At 42.2% G+C, this 24,950-nt stretch overlaps 2 protein-coding genes across 3 annotated transcripts in view; one reads left to right on the top strand and one right to left on the bottom strand.

Moving 5' to 3' along the window:
* The window catches only part of CCND3 (cyclin D3), a 100,835-nt gene extending 94,092 nt beyond the window's left edge, over positions 1 to 6,743 (top strand). For both annotated transcript variants that reach the window (XM_060773049.2, XM_060773048.2), the window contains exon 5: positions 6,134 to 6,743. In XM_060773049.2, coding sequence (XP_060629032.1) covers positions 6,134 to 6,304 — 171 coding nt within the window. In that variant the 3' untranslated portion in view covers positions 6,305 to 6,743. The remainder of the gene's footprint in view (positions 1 to 6,133) is intronic.
* Positions 6,744 to 13,501: 6,758 nt separating this feature from the next.
* On the bottom strand, positions 13,502 to 24,619 carry LOC132773670 (bystin). Its single transcript, XM_067468021.1, has 7 exons — positions 24,269 to 24,619; positions 22,294 to 22,456; positions 19,411 to 19,549; positions 18,910 to 19,043; positions 17,619 to 17,779; positions 15,303 to 15,405; positions 13,502 to 14,185 (listed from the first exon to the last, which is right to left on the bottom strand). Exons 1-7 carry the CDS (start codon positions 24,609 to 24,611, stop codon positions 13,837 to 13,839), a joined length of 1,392 nt encoding a protein of 463 aa, XP_067324122.1. The 5' UTR covers positions 24,612 to 24,619; the 3' UTR covers positions 13,502 to 13,836.
* Positions 24,620 to 24,950: the final 331 nt, after the last annotated feature.

Genomic DNA, 24,950 nt, shown 5'->3' with positions numbered 1-24,950 from the left:
TGCTTCCTGCAAAGGTAATGTCCCAGCAATGTTATTAGGAGCCACCTTGTTACTCTTCTGCACCTGGAAGTGGCTCCTGCTCAATGAAGGAATGTGTTATTTCTTCAGAGTACAAACTCTAATTTTGAGGGATGGATTAGAAGGCTGATGACTTGCTTGAGACATCAAGATCCAAACTTCCGGAAGATATTCTGTGTATATCGTCACCTATGGGCATGTTGTTTCGACAGGTTAATGCTATCAAGCTGGTTAAACAATACACATGGAATCTGACAAGGGGTTTGAATATTATCAAAGGTTTGTTTTCGTCCTGGTTACCTTTGGCTTCTTGGTAGTTGTGCAGGTCCCAAGAAAACTGTTAGTGTACTTCTTATTGCATTTTCAACCTTCTTGACCTTTCTTGCCTGCCACATTTTACTTGGCAGCCCGAAGAATATGGCCTGTTCTTCTTTTAAGTGAGCATGTGGACAGCATCAGTGTGGGATGGCAAAGAGCTATGGACGGATTACTTCAGTGCATATGGTCATTTTCTTGAAGGGAGTACAGAACCATTTTTGTGGGCCATACTTTCTTTGTATTTGCCACAGCCATATTCCTTTGTTTCATGTTAGCATGTTACTTGTATGAGTTTATTTAGTGTGCATTTTCCAACAAAGGTAAACATTTTTATCTCTGAATGGTTTTACCATGACTATGGATGCTGCATTGGATAGGCATCCATGTTACCTATAGAGTTGTCCATGTCCTTTGCTGTAAATCTCTCTTGTGAGCAGCTTGCCTGACACTTCCAGAAGCTCAGGCTCCTAAAAGGCAAAGTTGCCAAATACTTGTGATTGCCAGAGGCAATGCTATCTTTGAGTATACGTGGCACTTGCTCACTGTGGACATCTTAAATAGTTGTGGGCATGTTGTAAGCTCATGAGATAAGTCTATATAGCTCAGCATTCACACACTGATAGTCAGTGGCTCTCCAGGGCTTTAGGCAAGTTACTTTTAAAAAATAACTCTCAGAATCCTTTAATCAACATGACCACTGACTGGATCAATTCTTGTTGTCAGGCAAAAAATGTAACTTACAGTATCCTAGGCGCTAATCTTTTCAAGCAGGAGCCCCCGGTGGCACAATGGGTTAAACCTTTGTGCTGGCAGGACTGCTAACTTAAAGGTTGGCGGTTTGAATCTGGGGAGTGGGATGAGCTCCCATCTGTCAGCTCCAGCTTCCCATGCGGGGACATGAGAGAAGCATCCCACAGGATGGTAAAACATCCAGACATCCCCTGGACAACGTTCTTGCAGACGACCAATTCTCTCACACCAGAAGTGACTTGCAATTTCTCAAGTGTCTCCTGGCACAATTTAAAAAAATCTTTCAACCTCCATCTGGAGATGCTGGATCTGCTGGTCCATCTGGTGTGCAAAGTATGTGTTTGTCCATCCAGGTGTGGTCCTTCCTTAGCTTTCTGAACACTTTGGGGGATGCACAGAATGGAGTTGGGAAGTTCAGTTTTTTTACTCTCTCTCTCTTTACACACAGCATTTTCACTCTCTGTGGAGAGCCCTAATTACAATGCATCTAATTTCTTAGATGCAAATCCTCTTCTCTTTGTAGCTTTGGCTTCCCTTCCTATATACTTGGAAGCTGGACCCAAATTATAGAACGGCCTTCAGTGGGCCCTCTTGCTATAGAGAGGAGGCTTTAGAGGCTACAGTTACTGGAACCGTCTTGGGGAATGGGTGTTGGGTGTTACTATTTTTACTTGCCACATCCTTTGTCATTTCTAAGAACGACGTGTGGATTCTTCGTAAGATTGTGCACACCCGTATGACAGGATCTCTGCGAACAGAGCCAGCCTCGAGGAGTCTGTTGGGGGTCCATGTGAAACTGCAACATGAAATGTCACTTCACGATAAGCTGGGACAAGAAGTTGATGCTTGGCCTTTAAAGAAAGGGTAGTGCATCGGGTTAAGGCATCTGCTGGGTCTCACCGCTGTGGCTCACTGCAGAACTTCAGGGGTTTCCACATCTTCCTGAAACCAGTCATTGCTGCATGCAACTGCTTCCTAACTTGAAGGTCAAGATTTTCCCTTGTATTAAGATCATTACCTTGGCAGTGCTGTTTTATGAAGAACCGGGCTGTAAGGAATTTACCCGATTCAAATACTTGCAAAACGGGAGGTGGGAGGAAAGAGAACTCTAATTACTAAATAATTTATAGCACTATGGCAGTGTTTTGTACATTGTCTCATCGGAAGAGTGGGAAATGGAACACATGCTTGTGGCATTTGCTCCCCTCCAAGTGGAGCAAGACACAGGAAAGCTTGTGATAGCTGCTTCTCCCTTGCAAACCAGATGTGGTCTTCTATCTTGTTGTACTGCCACAGTCCCTTGCCTCTTCCTGCCACAGACAGCAGGATTGGATATTGCCTCATAAGAAGCAGAAGGGGATGTCAGGATACTGGCTGTGTCACCTTCTGAATGTTTCATTGTTGAATGTGTTCTTCAAGGCTTTCATGACCGGAATCACTGGGTTGCTGTGAGTTTTCCAGGCTGTATGGCCATATTCTAGAAGTATTCTCTCCCGATGTTTTTCCCACATCTATGGCAGGCATTCTCAGAGCTTGAGGAGTCTGTTGGAAACAAGGCAAGTGAGGTTTATGTATCTGTGGGATGTCCAGAGTGGGAGAGAAAACTTCTCTGCTTGATACATGTGTGAATGCTGCAGTTGGCCAACTTAAGTAGCATTTAATGGCATTGCAACTTCAAAGCCTGCAAGGCCATATACCATATGCCATGCAGCAGTGGACAAGTCTACATCGGGACCACAAAACACAGCAGTGCCCAAACACAAATCAAGGAACAGGAAAGGCACTGCAGACTAAGTCAATCAGAGAAGTCAGCTATAGCAGAGCACCTGATGAACCAACCTGGACACAGCATATTATTTGAGAACCACTCTAACAACCACCATGTCAGACTACACAAAGAAACCATTGAAATCCACAAGCATGTGGACCATTTCAACAGAAAGGAGGAAACCATGAAAATGTACAAATCTGGCTACCAGTATTTTAAAAAACTCTAAAATCGGGACAGACAATAAAAAGCAACACTTAAAAATTGGGAATTCCAGACAAGAAAGAATCAGGTCCATCTAACACCTCCCAACAAAGGATTCCCCCATGCAGGAAGCAGTCAGGATTTGAAGCTGCAAGGCCATTAAATGCTAATCAAGGTGCCAATTGCAACATTCGCACCTGCCTCAAGCAGACAAGAGTTCTTTCCCACCCTGGACATCCCACAGATATATAAACCTCACTTGCCTAGTTTCCAACAGACCCCGCAATTATAGTATGAACTGCTGTATGGACTGATGAGTTGTCATGCGCTCTGCAATGAAGGTTATGTGTCTTGTGTAGAGAACATGGAAAAATAGACTTTTGAGTTCTTAATATACCAAATAACAATCCTGGCAGGAATAGTCACTCCTTATTTAATAAGTGAACCAGAGATTTGAGTTCTGGTTTGGTGCTCTGTTAAATAAAGTCATCTTTTGGTCCTAAAAACAACTGAAAAATGCCCAGATAATAGACAAATTCCCCTGCTTTATTTTGAGTCCATTTCCAAAGATAAAACAAGATGAGAGTTCAGTGTGATGCCAGGTTCCTCCCCCCTCTCCCCATCCAGCAGTTGCCTACCTCTGTGTTAGTGGAACATAATGCTAAAAATACAACAAAGAACTTGTTCAGTAGTTAATTCTTATGTAACGGCTGAATTCCATTTTTTTTCTCGACCTCTCAAAACATTTCTTCCATTGCACTCTTTCCAGGAGCTTTGCCAAACAATAGAGACATAACTGCAAGGTAATAGAACCTGCGACAAGTCATGTCTGTTATCAGGGGTTCCCAGCCTTTGGTCCTCTGAATGCTTTGGAATTCAAATCCCAGAAACTCCATCCAGCTTGGCCAGCGAGTTAGAATATGCAAGCAGGCAGACTTACATACAAGATGCGTTCTGTAGGTTTGTTCTTAAGTTGAATTTGAATGTATGTTGGAATGGGTATATTGTTAAAGTTTTGGATAGCATAGGGAAGGATTAACATTCCTTTAATGTTTGGTTTGCTGCCTGTGCCCTTTTCCTGAAGAGCAAGAGAGGCTGGCTGTATTAAAATTCATTAACACTACCTTAAAACCCTCGTCATTAGGTACCTACTCAGACAGACTATCTTGATTTTTTAAAAATTGTATTCAGACACTATTTGAACTATACCTATATCAGGGAACAGTGAAGTGCAAGCTGATGCAGTGTTGGAACCTTGTATCAGATTCTAGAGACAGAACACCAACCAGTCTATAAATAAGCTAGCTCTATAGCTAAGTTTATATAGGTAGCTATCCACCTAGTATTGAGGCTTCCAATTGCAGAGGTTTCAAGATTAATGGTGAAGCATCCTTAGTTGGTGTGTATTAAGCTTTAGAGCTCTAATGTCAGTTGCAGAACTGTCTCAGTTGCAACTAACCCCTCCAACATGTTAGGGGTAGGGATGTGACTGTCCCAAAAATTTCCCCAGGGGAAAAAAATGACTTATTTCAGAAAATTTGAAAATGCCTTATTTGGCTGAAGCCACATTTTTACTTTAGAAGCATAAAATGTATGAGATTTCAGATAGTAAAAGCATACTACTCAATTTTCTAATGCCACGTTATCATCATCATCATCATTATTGAAGACTCCGGTAGAGCAATGGGTTAAACAATGGGCGGTTTGAATCCAGGAGTGAGCTCCCATCTGTTAGCTCCAGCTTCTCATGCAGGGACATGAGAGAAGCCTCCCACAAGGATGGTGAAACATCTGCGCGACCCCTGGGCAACGTCGTTGCAGACAGCCAGTTCTCATACACCAGAAGCAAGTTGCATTTTCAAGTCACTCCTGACATGAAAAAATATTATTATTATTATTATTATTATTATTATTATTATACATTTAAAAAACACAGCACTTCCATATCCTTCCTATTTTGGGAGGGATGGGACCTGTAAACTGCTTCAAACAATATAAGCGAATGCAAAAAGCACCCTCCCCCAGTAATTGCCACAATGTAATTTATTTTTACCATGTTGCTTCCACTCTCTTCTCTCCCCCAGTTTTTCTGTCTCGCCCTTCATAATCAAAATAGAAAACAAAGTACCTTTCTTTGTTGCTAGATATGTAGTGTTACTGAGCACAAGTTGCTAAATTGTTTTTTCCCCCAATTGGGTTTAGAGGCATTTATGAAATAATTCTCCTGCCCTGTTTTGATTTTTTTTTATTATTCTTTGGATGCAGAGGGGGTTAAAACCTACTTTATATGGAAGTGACTGTGTAGAGAGTTTACCCTGTCTGGAGCCTCTTTTCAGCCGTGTTCAGGCTTGGTGATGTAATCCACATGCCGGTTCCTTGCACATGCTCCGAACCACTATGGAGGGAGCTTTGCCAGTAACGTTGCCAGCGAGGATGCAGAGCATGTGCAAATATCAGATGTGCTCAGAATAGTGCCAAATATCACAGAGCAAATGGAGACAGGTGAGGTTTGAGAAGTGTTGGCAGAAAGGAGATCCCTTTAGCCAGGTTTTTGAAGCATTATTACACCTTAAATGAAGAGCAGACTTTACCTTGCTTATTGAGGCTACTCTGCTTCCATTTCTGTAGCAGCACAAACATTACAATTTTCAAAGCTTGAAAATATTACTTTTCTGGACTATGTTGCTCCCAGAATTTTCCAGCTAGAAGAAGCATTTGGTTAAAGGTTCTTGGAGCTGTAAGCCAACATAAGGTGCATCTACACTATACAGAATTAATGCAGTTTGACATTACTTTAACTGGCAAGACTCAATGCTATGGGGTCCTGGGATTTGCAGTTTGGTGAGAACCCAGTACTGTGGCAGAGAAGGCCCAAGACCTTGTAAAACTACAACTCCCATGATTACAGAGCATCGAGTTATGGCAGTTAAAGTAGTGTCAATCTGCATAGTCATTTTTCCAACTTCAGTTCAAGGTTTGCTCAGTTAATGTTGTGTTGAAAATAGTCTTATGCCTCAGATGAAAAATAAGAAGTGGAAATTAACCATTCCTTTGATGTTCTCATCCCTTTCCCAGGACTGTCTGAAAGCTTGTCAGGAGCAGATTGAAGCTGCCTTGGCCGAGAACCTGAAGCAGACCTCCCAGCCACGGCAGGAATACAGCTCCTCCAAGAATGCCGCTTACTCCGACAGCCAGGAGGTCACCCCCACCGGCACTCCTACGGATGTCACCGACATCAACCTGTGACCAAGCCTTCCCTGTGACCACCCAGATCCCAGCAAGTAGAACCTGGCACAGAAAAGGAAGGAAAGGACTGGGTTGCTGTGAGTTTTCCGAGCTGTATGGCCATGTTCCAGAAGCGTTCTCTCCTGACGTTTCACCCACATCTATGGCAGGCATCCTCAGAAGTTGTGAAGTCTGTTGGAAACTAAGCAAGTGGGGTTTATATATCTGTGGAATGTCCAAGGTGGGAGAAATAACTCTTTGTCTATTTGAAGCAAGTGTGAATGTTGCAATTGGCGAGCTTGATTAGCATTGAATGGACTTGCAGCTTCACAGCCCGGCTGCTTCCTGCCTGGAGGAATGCTTTGTTGGGAGGTGATTAGCTGGCCCAGATTTCTTGTCTGGAATTCCCTGTTTTCTGAGTGCTGTTCTTTATTTACTGTCCTGATTTTAGAGGTTTTTTTTTTAAAAAAAAATACTGGTAGCCACATCAGCCACGAATCAGATTGACTACATCCTTTGCAGCCAAAGGTGGCGGACATCTATCCACTTGGTGAAAACAAGACCTGGGGCTGACTGTAGTTCAGATCATGAACTTCTTATTGCACAATTTAGAATTAGACTAAAGAGATCAGGGGCAACACACATTGAACCAGTCCATACTTCAGGAAATAAAGCCCAACTGCTCACTGGAGGGAAGGATATTAGAGGCAAAGATGAAGTACTTTGGCCACATCATGAGAAGACAGGATAGCTTAGAGAAGACAATTATGCTGGGGAAAATGGAAGGAAAAAGGAAGAGGGGCTGATCAAGGGCAAGATGGATGGATGGTATCCTTGAAGTGACTGGCTTGAAGGAGCTGGGGGTGGAGCTCTGAAGGAGCTGGGTGTGGTGACAGCTGACAGGGAGCTCTGGGGCATGGACTGGTCCATGAGGTCACAAAGAGTTGGAAGCAACTGAACGAATAAACAACAGCCACATTTTGTTCATTTTCATGTTTTTCTTTTCTGTTGAAATTGTCCATATGCTTGTGGATTTCAATGGCTTCTCTGTGTAGTCTGACATGGTAGTTTTTAGAGTGGTCTAGCATTTCTGTGTTTTCAAATAATATGTTGTGTCCAGGTTGGTTCACCAGGTGCTCTGCTATGGCTGACTTCTCTGGTTGAATTAGTCTGCAGTGCCTTTCATGTTCCTTGATTTGTGTTTGGGCAATGCTGCATTTGGTGGTCCCTATGTAGACTTGTCCACAGCTGCATGGTATATAGTAGACACCTGCAAAAATGAGAGGATCCCTCTTGTCCTTGATGAGCATACCATTTGTTGGATTTCCTTATTGGGTTTGTAGATGGTTTGTAGGTTGTGGAGAGGAGAGGACATTTTGCTTGCCTGCATTCATCACCAAAGAACGAAGGAAGTTCAAGAAGATTTCCCCAGTGAACATCGACATTGTAATAAGGCCGTGGTGAAATTGGGTCTTAGAGGAACAGGGTGGGGCTCAGACAGGAAATGGCATTTTGCAGTAGGGCAGTTTCTGTCTTGCAAACCTGATTTCTTTGGAATGACTGGAACATGGTTCAGCTTGGAAAGGCAAGTTCTGGGTCTTCGTTCCAAACATTCTTCAGTTTGGGTTTGCTTCGTTGCTGTTATCTTAACTATGTTGTCTTAACTGTTTCTGTATGCCTGCTGCACGCATGTCAGATGTAACACACTTTTGTTACCTAAACGACTCGCCTTCACCTTCGATGAAGACATTTTAAGTATTCGCCTGAGACCTCCTTGGCTGAAACTGCTTTTCTCTTGCTGCCATGTATGGGCAACTGGTGAGAGACCAAGTGAAGCACTAGCTTAGTGGCTTCCTTTTCCAGTTTTGCTCAATACTAAAAAATAGTCTTAGTTATCCTTTAAAGGTTAGTAGTAGTGAAGGTTAATAGTAGCTTGAAGGTTAATAGTAGCACAAGTCCTTAGTCTTTCAGTGGAAATGAGTGGGTTTTGGCCAGCTTTGTATAGGTGCTTGTAAAGTGATGCTTGCCATAGTGAAAACTTGGGGACAGGGGGAGAAATCCTCTCATCACAGTAGGCTGAAGCAATAAATTGTCCTTGCACCCAATTGCCTTTTCTTACTCCCCAGAACCCCTGAGCAACTTTATTTATTTTGTGGACTAAGTATTATAAAACTGCAGAGTGGGGGAAGGGGCTTGATAGTGTTTGTTTATCTCTTCTTGACGTCCAAAACTAGTGCCTTAATGTTCTCCCTTATTCTCCTTCATACCTCTGGGTTGCTTAGTTTGAGAGATTAGTCAGTGTTGAAGTCAATCCACATTCAGAGTACACCCAAAAAGTGCTGCTATAACTTGTATGTAGAAATCCCCCCTTTGTCTTCACTGCCAAAAAGAGCGAAAGAAAGACAGAAAGAAAGAAAGAAAAGAAAAGAGGCGGGAGAGCTACATGCAAAGGATGGGTGGAGAAGTAATAGGAAATCAAAGCTATTGGATTGCCTGCTTTTATAACGGGGGTCAAAGATTAACCTCTTTCCCCGAAAGAGTTTACAATATGATGAGCGGCAGACTGCACTGGAGTCGATAGTTGTATTCTTGTTCAGGAAAAAAAAGGGTTTGTTTGTTTCTAAATGCTGCTTTTTATAAGAAATCACTTTTGAGAATTATCAGGTATGAATAAACAGTCATGATGGGTATAACTGTCCATTTGGAAATGCTCCAGTTGGAAAAGAATATGGACTGATGCTACCTAGAACACCACTGGAGACCACGTTTGCCAACGAGAAAAAGGTGCTTCTTTTGCTATTTCTCTTTCTCCTCATTGTGCTTAAGCCTGTTCAGTCATAACAGAAGTGCTACTGGCAGATCTGGTAAATGGGAAGTCAGTATCCTATAAACTTCATAGAAGTTTGGAATTGAGGGGAAATTATTTTTATAGATCCACTTATATCTGTATCTATATTTTACAGCTTTAAAGAAAGTTTGTCCATATTATTCATCATCACTTGAAATCTGATTGTTCTGAAAACCCTTTTGTAATATTGCAATAAAGGATTGTAAAAAAACCCTAGCAGATTCTTTCCTTCTTTCATTGGAAGTGGAAATGTGATATAAAAGGATCAAATGGACCTAGACTCTAATGCAGGGTTTTTCAACCAGGATTCCCTGGAATCCATAAGAAGTTGCTAGGAGTTCCACGAGAGATGGCTATAGATAAAAATAATTTTTATCCAAGCATCCCTCCAAGGTAAAAAGGTTGAGAAAGGCTGCTGTGATGAAATCCTACTATTTATTTCAGAATAGAATACAGCTTTTTCCTGGTCCCTGCTTTCAGAAGGTTTATATAAATTCACTTATAGCACTTTCATATAGTGGTGAGCATTGGCTTCTGGGAGACCAGGGAAACCTACTGGATTAAACCCTTGTGCTGGCAAGACTGCTGACCAAAAGGTTGGTGGTTCGAATCTGGGGAGTGAGGTGAGCTCCCATATATCAACTGAAGCTTCCCAGGCAGGGTCATGAGAGAAGCCTCCCACAGGATGGTAAAACATCTTGGCGTCCCCTGGGCAACGTCCTTGCAAATGGCCAATTCTCTCACACTAAAAGTGACTTGCTGTCTCTCAAGTAGCTCCTGACACACACAAAAATTGAAACCTACCTTTGCAAGTCACACTCCTGAAGCCTCAGAGGAAGGCAATGAATGGTAAACCCCTTTGAACAAATCTGGCCAAGGAATCGTTTACTTTAGAGTTGCCATAAATTGGAAATGACTTGAAGGCACCCAATAATATGACTGTAGACTTACTAGTCTTACCAGAAGTGTATCTTATACGGTAATATCAATTACTTAAGATTATAAGATGAAAGGTGCACTTGCCATCATGTCCCACTGGTGAGCTTTCCATGGGCGACTTGGTTGGCAACTGTGTGAATAGAGTGCTGGACCAGACAAGCTTTCTGCCTGATTTAGCATGGTCCTTGTTATGTTTGCTAGAATGGTTGAACCACACGACTGCTGCTTTCTAATAGGATTATGATGGACACAGTACAGATGGGAGGCCAGGATTACAAGAGACACAGACACTGACCCAACATGTTGAATCAGTCTGTTCAAAGCCAATCCTTCACATATACTGGCCTACTGTTGGCTTGATTTTACTCCTTTCTGCTTTGAACCTCTGTTTTAGCAGCTTGCTATTAGGCAGCACCAGCAAGCGAGATCTCCATCCACTTTAGTGCTCCAGGCTGTTTCAGCAGGGTAATTTACCACTCAGCATGGAGCTAACAGCTTTTGCCTGTGACTGGATCGACTAATTTCTGCCAAGTTAGAAAGATGGGAGATGTGCAAATTGTTAATAATCTGTGCTCTAGCAAGTGTGTGTCTTCGGGGACATCTCCCAGCGTGAACAAACATGGCACTCTTGAGGAGCCACTCAACCAAATCTTCCCAGGAGCTAAAACCTGCTCAGACACATTACTCTTCCTCTCCCAACTGCTGTAGGCACATCACTAAAGGGGGCCTGTCATTCACATGAGAACGACGGGTTCTGGATGGTGAATAAGGAGAGCAGGAGGATCCCCAAGTACAAAATGTGTTAATGCTTCTCTAGGGCTTCAACAGCACAGAGGAAGCACTGACTTGTTGACTCCGAGCCAATGATCAAGGATTCCCCTTTGGCGGCCTCACATTCTTGTTGATCAAGGTTAACAGACTGAAGGCTTCCAGGAGGAGGAAAGTACGCCATGGGAAGAAGCAATTTCTAGAAACAGCACAGGCTGCCATTGCCAGCTGTTTCTAGAAAGCAAAATGTTGGAAGCCTTAACATTATGTAATGCAAACTCAACATTCTTGTGGCTTAAATTGTAGCTTGATTTATAACGCACTGTAGCAAAAAGAAAGGAGAGGGAAAAGCAGAGAGAAAAATAGTTTGCTTTCTTAATGGTGGCAACATAGACTGGGCATTGCTTGAGGGTTGGGGGAAGGGCCAGATGACGCCAACATCAAAATATGCCATGTCCGAGTGATGCCTAGCTGGCCTAGTTCCTCTTATTCTTAAGCCATGATTTGGAAGACAAAGCTTTTGTTGGGTGAGTGGGCTTAATAACAAAAGACCCTCCTCATAAATGTACAGCAGAGTAACTTATTAGTAGCAGCGTGACCCAGCACCAGTAGCCCAAAATGATAAAAAGGACAAAAACACACAGACCAATGTTATCTCTTCCACAAGAGACTTTTCTTTGTAGTAAACTAATATGGTTGCGCTATTTACACGAAGGTTTCCATAACATAAATAAAGTTCAGCCTTCGCACTGGAGCTTCACACACAAGGCCTTCTCATACCGAGGCCTACCTCACACTTGGGCCTACTAAAAATGAGGCCTATTCTCTCACTGAGGCGATCTCTCTCACAGGCCCTTTCCACACAGCTGAATAAACCCTACATTATCTGCTTTAAACTGGAACATATGGCAGTGTGGACATAGGGCCCTTCCACACAGCCCTATATCCCAGAATATCAAGGCAGAAAATCCCACAGTATCTGCTTTGAACTGGGTTATTTTAGTCCACACTCAAAGCAGATTCCCGTTCAAAGCAGATAAATGTGGTTTTTTCGGCTGTGATATTCTGTGATATAGGGCTGTGTGGAAGGGCCCTGAGTCACTGCATCCATTTAACCCTTTCAGTACTTGACTCACATTTCTGTTACCAAAAATACCTAGTTTTTAGTATTACTGACAGCTTTTCATCTAGTAGATCCAAAATTCTGGTCCATGTAAGTTACTATTTTTCTCCATTGCTCTCACCAGGGGACAAGCATGAGGATAACAATCTAATGGAAGTTTTGGTATCAGAGATAAGTTTGGGGGGTGGGGGGAGATCTCTTGCTTTAGTTTCAAGTGAAAGCATGCAACATCCTACAAGCCTCAGGCAGCTGTCCAAGAGACTCTTAAGATTACAGCCATTTTTGTTATTTCATAAGTTAAAACTATTCTTCACAATCTTGATTAGCTATTATTTTCATTGCATACAAAGCAAGCTTTGTGGAATCTATTTTCTAAGATGTTGCCTGCAGTTCCTCTCCCCTTAAAAAGACTGTTTGGATTGGGTTGTTGTAGGTTTTTTCGGGCTATTTGACCATGTTCTAGAGGCATTCTCTCCTGACGTTGCGCCTGCATCTATGGCAAGCATCCTCAGAGATTGTGAGTCTTCGACAATACACTGTTTGGATTCATAGGCCAATATGTGTAAGCATCTTAGATGAAAGAAATCTTAGTTTAATCTGATGATAGGCCAAGTAATTATTTGTTTTTAAAATTTCTCAGACTAAAGAAGAGTAATTGTAACACATGAAAAAAATGGGGGGGGGGGGTGATGACAAGAGACCTGCAGCCGAGATACTTTGCATTTCACAGGCAAAAATAACAGATTTTTTTCTTCACTTGGGAAATGCAGAAGAAGAGCCACAATTGATAACCCATTTTAATCAAAAGAATGAAGCACAGGACACTCAAAGGAATGGCAAGGAACTGGATCAAAATTGAATGACATGGGGCACCAGAGCTGTGATCAAGGTCCTTACTGTGGAGGCTGTAGGAGGCCTTCTGCAGGCAGGGCAATTTTACCAATTCCCATTTATTTATTTATTTAGAGCTTTTCTATACCGGCCTTCTCAACCTCAACCTCGACGAGGGACCCAGGTCGGTTTACAGCACATATGGGCAAAGCCAATTCATAAGACCTCCTTAGTGGATAGGAACGCTCTCACAGCAATTGCTTTTAGACATGGGGAATACTCCTTTAGAACAGGTATGGGCAAACCCAGGTCCGGGGGCCAGATACGGCCCTCCTCTCTCACCATCTAAAAGTTTCCCATCTTTCCTTCACTTTCCGTCTCTGAAAGAGAACAGGAAGGGGAGGAAAAGACAGGGAGGAGACTTGGGCAGAACCCCCTCCCTCCCAGCCCGCCCTGCTTCGGCCCGCCATGCGGCCTCTAAGTTAGAAAGTAGAATCTCATCCTAAAATATACGTATCTTGTGTATATCTCTTTTGTGAAAAGATTTCTTGAAGTACCCAGGATGATGCATTACTTTCTAAAGGTTAACACACTATCCAGTGTTATTTTAACATTTGTTCATTCATTTTTAAATGCACTTTACCAATCCCCCAAAATTGCCCCAAAAATCACCAAATGAAACCTCCAGAAAGGTTACAAGACAAGCAAGCAAAATTCTACCGTTATTTTACTTATTATTTAAAAACAACAAGGTTGTATCATCATCACCCTTCCGAATAATGGATTGTAAGTAATGGTGTTCATTTTTAATGTATTACTTCCAAGCTCCTGAGTAAAAATACCAAGATTCTAAAAAGTGAATCTTCCATATATTTTCCAGACTGCCTCATATTTATTCACTCTCTCCATCCTAGTTTATTCCACTGCTGTTTATTAACAATATGCATTCTCCAGTGGATGCCTTTGACTTAACAAGTTCCAGCCCAAACAAAACCGCAGCATCTGCAGTGTCCAATACACAGAGTTTGTGTTCCCATCCTTGATTCACTCCACTGCCATGGGCTGCATTCCCTCCGTGTCCCGACACTTGGAATTCACAAGTTCTCTGCGGATCTCTGGAGAGATCTGGGGGTGGCTGTGAGACTTGAGCAACTCCAAAAGGGCTTCCTTCTGCTCTGAAGAAAGATCCTCTTTGTACCGCTGAGCAAAGGTCAGGAGACACTGATGCCACAGGACAGGCAAGGTACGCTTGTCTGTCCGGAAGGCTAAGAAGTGAAAGACCAGGGCATCCACCACTCGGAAAGGCAAGGCATACTTCTTGTCAATGAGCAAGCGGAGGAAGATGCTGTTGGCACCGCTGTACTCCATCTCAGCAATCTTTAGCATTGCGGCCCTGTAGGAGTGGGAGAAGACAAATTAGGTTCTCCTATGAGTTTGTATCATGCAATGCCCCTCCTTATGAAGAACGAGACAGAAGAATGAAATAGGGAGCAATTCAGGCAGTTCTTAATAATAATAAATTATTATTATTATTATTATTATTATTATTATTATTATTTGTATTCTGCCCTATCTCCCAAAGCGGAGTCAGGGCAGATTCCAACAAATAAAAAATATAGAGGCAAACATTCCATGCCTCACCACAAGTGCAAACATGAATACATTAAAGTGCTGGAAAAATGCCCTTAGCTTCCCACTTGTATTTCCAGCACAGGGAAGATAAGCAGGAACAAGTTCAACTCCCACCTGCCAACACAATAGTGTCCCATCTCTTTCATCAGGAGATGGATCTTGGGCTGGATTGGCATTCCCGGCATTGATCATAGAATAATAGTGTTGGAAGAGACCACATAGACCATTTAGTCCAACCCCCTGCCGTGTAGGAAAAGCATAATCAAAGGGCTTGGCAAAGACAACTTAAGAAAAGGTAGCCAGTACTCCTGAGAGGGCCATTTTTTGTATTCACACTTTGATCTCAGCCCACCTACTAAAAGTAAAGGTTTCCCTTGACATTAAGTTTAGTCATGTCTGGCTCTAGGAGGCAGTCCTCATTTCCATTTTTAAGCTGAAGAGCCGGCGTTGTCCACAGAGGTGTCCATGATCATGTGGCCCGCATGACTGCATGGAGCGTCATTACCTTCTCATAGAAGCGGTAACTATTGATCTCATATTTGCATGTTTTCGAATTGCTAGGTTGGCAGAAGTTGGGGTGAACAGCAGGAGCTCACCCCGCTCCCTGGATTCAAAACGCTGACCTTTCAGTCAGCAAGTTTAGCAGCTCAGTGGTTTAACCTGCTGCACCACCGGGGGATGGGGGTCACGTACTAAAGAACACTGTCAGATACACAAATGGGAACTCTTTCCACAAGGCATCAAAGAAAATTTTTAAGCAAGGTTACTATCTGATCTTCAATGGGATAAGAATACAAGAGAGAATGACATGAACACACACCCATTCTTATTTTAAAATTATTAGCCTTCAATTAACAGATTAACCTAGTTCTCCTTACCCAGAATGAAGGACAGGGATAGAGCACTTGGCAAGAATGCTGCCCACTATGATGGCTTCCCGCAGCGTGCATGTTCCCGACTCACACAAGGGGAGAAGGATACCTTGGAGGAAGGAGAAAAAACTATATACATTTCTCTAACACTATACATCAAAACATAAGATCAAAAGTACAAGAGGTTATTTCTTTTTAAAAATAATTCCACCTTCAGAATTGCATTGAATGACCAACTGGTGAGCTTAAGTGTCATGGAATGCAGGTAGGTATAACAGTGCTGCAGCCTATACAGTACCACAGCACCACAGTGTGGTTATAATTATGCAGTAAAAAAGCCATTCTCCTAAACGTATAAGATCTTAACAATAGTTTGGTAAAGTTTCTTGGTGGTTTCATATTCATAAGATCATATGCGTTGAAGCTGACTTGACAACACATAATAGACACTTTATCATTAAGAGACCTGCTGTAGACTTGCCTACATGCAAGATCAAACTACTTTAAGTGCAAATCTGCCTCTCAAGAATGTTTGGAGCAAGGTGTGTGTGTCTGGATGCAGTGTGTTTGTGCTTAAAAGTAAAAAGGTGACTTGGGCTGAAGGGCACTAAGTTTGTCCTGCATCTACTTGTCTCTCCCAGGTGTTTCCAGCCATAATCATTTCCAGTATGAAAAATGGCTGACAGAACATTCATCGGATGAAGTAAGAAGCACAGGAAAGTACCTAGGGATGAGTGAATCCATCTGTTTCCAGCTCATATAACCTCTTCTTGGTTTTTGTTATTGTTTACTTAAAATTCAATTCCACTGTACTCTACAATTTAAAACCAATCCTCTCAAAATATGATAGATTTAAAGACATATTTTGTCAAAGTTGATTTTTATTGCAACATTTGGAGAAAGGTTGGAGAGATGGTGGAGAGATCTTGAATATACATTTTAAGACTGCCAGTTTTATCCGCAGGCATCACTGCGTTTTATGAATTTCATGATTAAAAAAAAAATTATAATGTGTCATTTTATGCATGTTTGCTGTAGTAAATTTATGCTGTTACAGTCATTTTTATGTATTGTTTATTTTATGTTCGGTACTGGTAGTGCTTCTGTGAGCCACCCTGAGTCCCTTTGGGAAGATGGTGGAGGGGTATAAATAAAGTTTATTGAAAAAGGTTTGTTTTGGGGTTACAATTCCAGAATCTTCCAGTTCCATACAGTACTCTGAAAGGAGTGCAATAATAATAATAATAATAATAATAATAATAATAATTCTTTATTTATATCCTGCTTTTCTCCCTCATGGGACCCAAAGCAGCTAACAACATATTAAAATTGTGTAAACAATCCATATGAATCAATAGTAAGTATAAAACATCAAAATAAGCAGTTTAAAACAATAATATACATTCACATTCTTGTGGCACCTTGTCAGATCACATTGCACTTTGTTCCAGTTCATAACATTATAGTATTTCTTATCACTCCAGCTTAGTTTTCTTCACTAAAGGGCTGTCTAAACAGGAAAGTTTTTAATTGGTTCTTGAAAGAAGAAAGGGAGGAAGCTGATTTAATTTCTTTTGGGAGGGTGTTCCACAGGGTCGGGTAAATGCCACTGAAAATGTCCTCTCCCTCAATGCTTTGAATGAAAGGAGGCGAGATCCTGTTGGCCCATATTCCTCAAACATATCTAAGAAAGTTGAATTCAGAGACTGAAGCAGAGTCATCATATTAAGAAAGATAGGGCCACATTATCTGCTCTATAGAGACATCAGGAGCTAGTTCCTCCTCTTCTTTGCCTCTTTCTGTTCCATTCTAAACATTTGGATCTTAAAAACAAGTGCCTGGGTTTGCTTTTCCGCTCTTACCCTTTTTTTTTTTTTTGAAAATATACCTTTTAGACTGCAAGCCTGCAGACAGGCGCTTTCTCATTTTGGACTCTATATGCTGCTCTTGGAACCTTCTGTCTAATAGAGTGGCATAAAAAATGCTCTAAAGATAAAAGACTAACTGGTTTTCTCATACCAAGCTATCTATCCTGTATCCTGTGGCACGCTGTAATGCGTCTTTCACGAGTCATTAGAAAGTAGTTACTACAGAGGCAAATGCTTCATATTTCAGATGAAAGTGACAATATAAGTCCTACTTGTGCATACTACAGTGCTGTTCTCTTATTACACGATTTTCAGAGGAAAAACTTACGGTAAGGATTGATCCAAATGAAAGTTCTCCATATTCTCCCTACCATGTAGTGATGAAACGATCAAATAAACCCCAGATAATTTAACATTCTGAGCTACTGTCCTTGAGGTAAAGTGTCTTCTGTACCTTTGAACCAGGCTCCAGGTTTGAACAGCGCCTTCTTCAATGCCATATAGAGATGGAAGTTGAGCCGTTTATATTCAGCAATGTCGTCCCTGATTCTCGGGAGAAGGACCAGATTGTAGAACCGCTGGGCCATCCGCTCTTTGAGATTTGAAGCAAAGATTCTGAGATGAATAACATTAACAATGAGAAAACAAATTAAAAGCCAGATCCTAAACATCTTTGGTTATTATGGAATTCTTAGCAAAAAATCATTCATTACATTTAATTATTTACATGTCACCTGGAGTCACACTGTGTCCAATTCTGGGCACCGTGATTGAAGGGAGAGGTTTACTCTAAGCCAGAAGAGGGCAAATAAAATGATCAAGTGTCTGGAGAAGAAGCCCTATGAGGAACGGCTTAAAGAGCTGGGCATGTTTAGCCTGAAGAAGAGAAAGCTGAGGAGAGACATGATGGCCATATATAAATATGTGAGGGTAGTCATAGGGAGGAGGGAGCAAGCTTGCTCTGACTAGGACACAGAACAGTGGCTTCAAACTACAGGAAAGGAGTGTCCACCTGAACATGAGGACGAACTTCCTATCTGTGAGAGCTGTTTAGCAGTGGAACTCTCTGCCCCAGACTGTGGGAGAGGCTCCTTCTTTGGAGGGTTTTAAACAGAGGTTGGGTGGCCATCTGTCGGGGGTGCTTTGAATGTGATTTTCCTGCTTCTTGGCAGTGAATTGGACTGGATGGCCCATGAGATCTCTTCCAACTCTATGATTCTATTATTCATAGCCGGAATCACTAGGGTGGAGCACAACATATATACGGAAAGCATTCCATGCCGGGACATAAAACAACTATAAATATACACAAACACTAAAATCAGTTATATTTACATTAAAATCAGTTGTCTAAAACCATCTCAAAACACCATGCTGGCTCCGGTCAGAGGAGTGCGTTTCCTATTATTGCCTTATTGCACTAAGGCTCAAAACACTGCTGGGATGAGCAACTCAGGAGGGTCTGGGGACCAATTTTATGGGCTGCAGAAACAGACTCTGTCTGGTGTGCTGTGGAAGGCTTTCAAGGCCAGAATAACTGGGTTGCTATGAGTTTTCCGGGCTGTATGGCCATGCTCCAGAAGCATTCTCTCTTGACATTTCGCCCACATCTATGGCAGGCATGCTCAGAGGTTGAGAGGTCTGTTTCCAGGAGAGATTGCCTCTGAAACATGGCCATAAAGCCCGGAAAACTCACAGCAACCCAGACTGTCTGCCTTTGCTACAAATAATGTGACAGTTCCCACCTTGTTGCCTCGTACATGGCAGCCGCTGTCCACGTTTCTGGCTCTGTGATGTAGAGGATCTGCTCCCAGTTGGATAATGCTGGGATAACTTTGAAGGCTTTGGGAAGTTTTCCACTCCTGTATTTAGACAACACCTTTGGAAGATTTTTTTTAATTATGTAAGAAAAATAAACAGGCATGGCATTCAAGTCCAATATGTATTTATTAAAATATTTTAATAACAATTTAGTGCTGTCATTCATCATTACTCACACATTAGCAAAAATTACTCTAATCCATGAACAGTCATAAGTATTTATAACAAATCATCTTAAAATGCAGTGTTAGGAAGATACAAAGCAATAGCTACCCTTCCCCCGATTACCAGACCTCCATATAAGCATTATGAGTAATTGGTTCTATGATAGATGGCTTTAGATCGATTCTGATGTGTAAGTATATGTACCTATATGATACATGCATGTTTACCCTAATTTGCACAAATGAAAGTATTATTCTTACTTCTCTGACACCCTTGTAGACCTCTAGGACCCGAGGATTAAGCTGTGGCATGGGGTGGCCAGATACTTCTGACATCACAGTCTCCACTTCTGTCTGTTTCTCTGTAATTTTCTCCATTATAATGTCTGCCAAGGTGCGCCTAATGGGACATGAAAGCAAACAAAATAAGACAAAGTCTAACTCCTCATTAGTAAATCAGACAGCAATATGGTAGGAGTCCTCTTCTTCCTTCTATGAAATGCCTCCACTGTAATTTTCCTTCTCCAATTCAAATTGCTGATATGCCAATAAAAAAGCAAGTGGCAATGTCTTTACTGTCTTCCTGCAAGGTTTTGCTCTTGGGGACTAGCTAGGAAACTCATAGTTCTTTGATATTTTGAACTTCCTTTTGGGATGCCAACATACAACAAGATGTTTTAATGATGAAGACCATTACCATAAAATTTTAGTTTGCAGAATTATAATACTATAATACTAAATAAGGTAAAGGTTTCCCCTTGACATTAAGTCTAGTCGAGTCTGGCTCTGGGGGGTGGTACTCATCTCAATTTCTAAGCCAAAGAACCGGCATTGTCTGTAGACGCCACCTAGGTCATGTGGCCAACATGACTGCATGGAGCGCCGTTACCTTCCTGACGAAACGGTACTTATTGATACTCACATTTGGATGTTTTCAAACTCCTAGGTTGATAGAAGCTGAGACTAACAATGAGAGCTCACCACTTCTGTGGTTTCGAACTGCCAACCTTCCAATCAGCGAGTTCTGCAGCTTAGCAATTTAACCCGCCACGCTACCACGGCTCTACTAAATAAGGATATTAGCTTAAAGCTGTCACATAATCTTCTGGCTTTTTTTGCAAGTTATGTGGGGCAGAAACTTAAAATCTAAAATAATAAGGAACTACAAGCAGTACATATGCCTTCTGCTTTTGCTCCAAATTCACAGAGAAAATGATTCTTTCGCAATAGGCAAACAATGCCACACAAAAAGGGTTAAATTATTATTCTTATTTATATCCAGCCTTTTCTCTCCACAAGATTTGGCCCTCCATGTACTGGTGCAACTTTCCAAGTTGATATTTCTTATATAATAACTAAAGCACCATCTGCTGGCTAAAAGAAAAAAACCCAGCAAACAATTATTGAATCACAAGTGCTGTACTAAATTTTATTCTTTCCCCATGACTTTCAGCATCTAAGGAAGTGGTTCCCAACCTTTTTTTTTTGGCCAAGGGCCATTCTCCAACATGAGAAATGAAAGGGTTACAAATCAGTTTTTGGTTTGGTTATTTGGGGTGTTGATTCAGAAAATTACACTGGAGAGACCACACCAGCTCTGGTTTCTGACACAGAAATATGCTATCCAGTAGTCGCCATCTGCTCACCAACAGAAAACCATATTTAATAACCTAGAGTTGATGTGGTAGTAGTAATTTTTCGTTGGTAGTAAGCCTCTCCCCTCCCGACATCCAGTTGTCTAGGTACTATAAGAAGGTTTTGCGATACCAGTCACTCTCGTTGACCCATGGTTTCTACATATTCTCTATTTTCTCCATATGCCCTTTATGTGGAACTGTCTCCTCATACTGCAGGCCCATAAGTGACCAAGCATGTCCTTGGAGGAAGAATTTGTTGACACCACGAAGCCTGTGAATTGGGTAAAACACTTGCATAATGAAACTCCTTTGAGTAAAAGAGAAATTATGCAAACACTCTCAAGGGTAACTTGTACCTGATCCCTCTCCATCTAAGAGGGATTACTTTTTAACTTGGCAGCTGATAAAATGGGGCAAGGACTTTGATATATGATAAGAGCTACACAAATTTGAACTATCTGACTGTTCATACGTCTAGATTTTTTTAAACCGACTTGTACATAGACCCAAAAAAGTATTAATTAAGCACACCATCTAAATGACTCACATTAGCTCCTTTTCTTCAGAGTGTAAGCAAACATTTCACCCATGGGAGAAAGGCGGTATAGAAATACATAATAACAACAACAACAATAATAATTGTTGTTGTTGTTCTGCTGCCTGTACATGATTTGTTATTTCAAAGGTTGTGTTTTATGAGGGTTAATAGCTACTCTGTTTTGCTGTGCTGATGAGACATAAAACTAAGACACATAAAAATACATCTGAGAGCTGTTCCATTCTTATAAAGATCAATAAACACTAGAACAGTGGTTCTCAACCTGTGGGTCCCCAGGTGTTTTGGCCTACAACTCCCAGAAATCCCAGCCAGTTTACCAGCTATTGGGATTTCTGGGAGTTGAAGGCCAAAACATCTGGGGACCCACAGGTTGAGAGCCACATGTTCTAGTCAATTATATTCCAACTGGCTTCAAGTCTCTAAGTTTGCAGGTAAACAATTAATCTGTTTTTTCTCCCAATCAATATTAGTCAATTAGCTGTAGAGGATGCTTTTTCTGTCAATTTATAATTTGACATCATTAGTCCATTAAAAACCAACGTAATCCCATTCCTTCAGTGGAATTCTGTTTCATAATTGCATATAATACAAACAGTGGGAGTGAGGCAAAATAATAAAAGAAGTAACAGGTAAGCTGGACCCAAACCATTTAGGGCAGTAGTTCTCAACCTGTGGGTCCCCAAGTGTTTTGGCCTACAACTCTCAGAGACCTCAGCCAATTTACCGGCTGTTGGGATTTCTGGGAGTTGAAGGCCAAAACATCTGGGGACACACAGGTTGAGAACCACTACACAAGAGGGAACTAGGGGAAATTTCTCAGCTTTTGTACCAACTTTCCACATATCGCTTAATCCCAGGAACAAAATCAAACAAAACAAAAACCCTAAAAGGGCTCCTCTACCACTAATTTTTCAACCATAAACCAAGATTTGGTCCTTTTGGGCTCACCTCAGTGGTGGGTTCTTATTCATGAACATTTCAATGGCTTTTTCATCCTCAGGATTCACAGTCATCTCCTCACAATACTCTCCCTTCTCCATGGCTGCAGCTTTCTCCAGTGATGGCCATTCCTCGTCATCTGTATCTGAACCTCCATCCTTTGAGTTGGAGCCTAGAAGAGGCAGGTGAAAATTAGCTCTACATGTTTAGCAAAACAAGCAATTGCCTTATTGCCCCTGATCTGAAGAATTCCTGGGGACGATGGCAGCTGTACCAACCTGGAGAATACCAGAGTGGGATCCTAAAGTATAGAATAGGTTCTTATTGTAATCAATGGGATAGTGGTCAAAAGGGTTTTTTTCCAGCTGCAAAGAAGAACTAGTTATGGACATGCATTGAAAATGCATTGTTATCCTTAGCTTCACTTACTTTGACTTTGACCACGCATGGGTAAACTTGGGCCCTTCAGGTGTTTTGGACTTCAACTCTCACAATTCCTAACAGCCTCAGGCCCCTTCCTTTTCCCCCTCGGCTGCTTAAGACACATGACCTTGGAGGCGTACGGTCTTCGGCTTAGAAATGGTGATGAGCATCATCTCCCAGAGTTGGGTACGACTAGACAATGTCAGGGGAAACCTTTACCTGTATAGTATTAGATCTAATTTTAATAGCAACTCCCATGCTACCAGAAACTACAGAAATTGCCATTTATCTATCCCATGACTTAACAGAGAGTCTACTGCAGGGGTCCTCAAACTTTTTAAACAGAGGGCCAGGTCAGAGTCCCTCAAACTATTAGAGGGCCGGATTATAATTTGAAAAAAAAAAAACACGAATGAATTCCTATACACTTAAAAACAATACAATAATTATAATGAAGAACAATTTTAGCAAATATAAACTTATTACTATTTCAATGGTAAGTGTGTGCCTGCTTTTAGCTGATGAGATAGGATTGTTGTTGTTGTTGTTGTGTGCTTTCAAGTCATTTCAGACTTAGGTAGACCCTGAGCAAGGGCCGGGTAAATTACCTTGGAGGGCCGCATCCGGCCCCCGGGCCTTAGTTTGAGGATCCCTGGTCTACTGTATATGGTTGAAACATCTTATGGCAATGCTATGAAAATACAGTTAATATCACCCTTAGTTCATTTACTTGGACAAAATATAGTAGACTCTGAGTTAACCACAACTCAAGCAGCCAGAACTCTCGGGTAACCGGGGGGGGGGGGGGGGATCAAAGAAATAATGTTGTTGAAGGCTTTCATGGCCAAAATCACCGGGGCCCCTTCCACATAGCTGAATAAAATCCCACATTATCTGGGATATATGGCAGCGTGGACTCAGATAAACCAGTTCAAAATAGATATTGTGGGATTTTCTTCCTTGATATTCTGGGTTATATGGCTGTGTGGAAGGGCCCTGGGTTGCTGTGAGTTTCGGGCTGTAATGGCCATGTTCCAGAAGCATTCTCTCCTCACATTTCGCCCACATCTATGGCAGGCATCCTGAGAGATTGTGACATTTGTTGGGAACTAGGCAAGTGGAGTTTACAGGCTTTGAAGCTGCAAGCCCATTCAATGTTAATCAAGGTGACCGATTACAACATTCACACTTGCCTCCATCAGACAAGAGTTATTTCTCCCACTCTGGACATTCCACAGATATATAAACCTCACTTGTCTAGCTTCTGGAACATGGCCAGACAGCCCGGAAAACTCACAACAATCCAGTTAAACAAAACTTTTGCTGTGTTTTGTAACATAACCAATTGGGAAATGACGTTTACAACCCAGAAACAAACATTGTGTTACACAGTGTGATAGAAAGGCAGAGTTAGGCCTATTTTTATTACTTGGCTGTACTGAAGGAGTTGGGGATGATGGCAGTTGTAGTCCATCGCATCTGGAGGATGGCGGGGTGTTTGGTTTGTTTAATCCCAGGATGGGCTTAATAATGTGATGTCACGTGCTTTTTGCCCACTCACCCAGGACGGTGGTCTTCCTCTTGGGCTCCTCTCTGCCGGAAAGGCCATGCTCGGCCTGCAGCTCCTCCTGCTGGATCCGCGCCTGCTCCAGGATCTTCCGGGAGAGCCGCTCGTCCACGTACTTCTCCTCCTCCTCCTCCTCCTCTTCTCCTCCCGCTCCCCCGCCATGCAGGCCGGCTTTGCCCCTCCGCTTCACCCGCCGACTGGGCTTCACCGCCTCGCCCTGCAGGATCTGCTCGGCCAGAGGCACGCTCACCCCGGCCGCCGAGGAGGCCCCTCGCACCCGCTTCTCTTTCGGCATGATCGCCCAGACACGTGGGGGAGAGGAAAGGCTAAGACGCATGCGCCGGAAAGAGAAGGCCAGAAAAGGGGCGGGGCTTGCGACCGCAGGGGCGGAATAGATATAGAGCAGAGCTTTCCCAACTTTTCACGCTTTTGAGACCAATCAGGCGTGGGCAAACTTGGGCCTTCCGGGTGTTTTGGACTTCAACTCACACAATTCCTAGCAGCCGGTAGGGCTCAAGTTTGCCCACATCTCTAATATTTTGCATATACATTTGGAAAATTGTATATGCAAAATATCAGACAGATGGAAAGCTATTTAACCTCAGCAGACTGAAAGCCAAAACCAAGGTGACAACATCTATTACAGAAGTCCAATATGCTGATGATAACATCGTCT

Source organism: Anolis sagrei, chromosome 4, assembly GCF_037176765.1.
Source record: "Anolis sagrei isolate rAnoSag1 chromosome 4, rAnoSag1.mat, whole genome shotgun sequence".
Lineage (NCBI taxonomy): Eukaryota > Metazoa > Chordata > Lepidosauria > Squamata > Dactyloidae > Anolis > Anolis sagrei.
The sequence above is the reverse complement of the archived record's forward strand: the minus strand, read 5'-3'. Positions and strand labels throughout refer to the sequence as shown.

Coding starts and splice junctions, on each gene's coding strand:
- LOC132773670 (XM_067468021.1), bottom strand. CDS start 24,611: ATGCGTCTTAGCCTTTCCTCTCCCCCACGTGTCTGGGCGATCATGCCG. Junction 22,457..24,268: donor GAGGAAGACCACCGTCCTGG/GTGAGTGGGCAA, acceptor TGCCTCTTCTAG/GCTCCAACTCAAAGGATGGA. Junction 15,406..17,618: donor ACCTGGAGCCTGGTTCAAAG/GTACAGAAGACA, acceptor CCTTCCTCCAAG/GTATCCTTCTCCCCTTGTGT.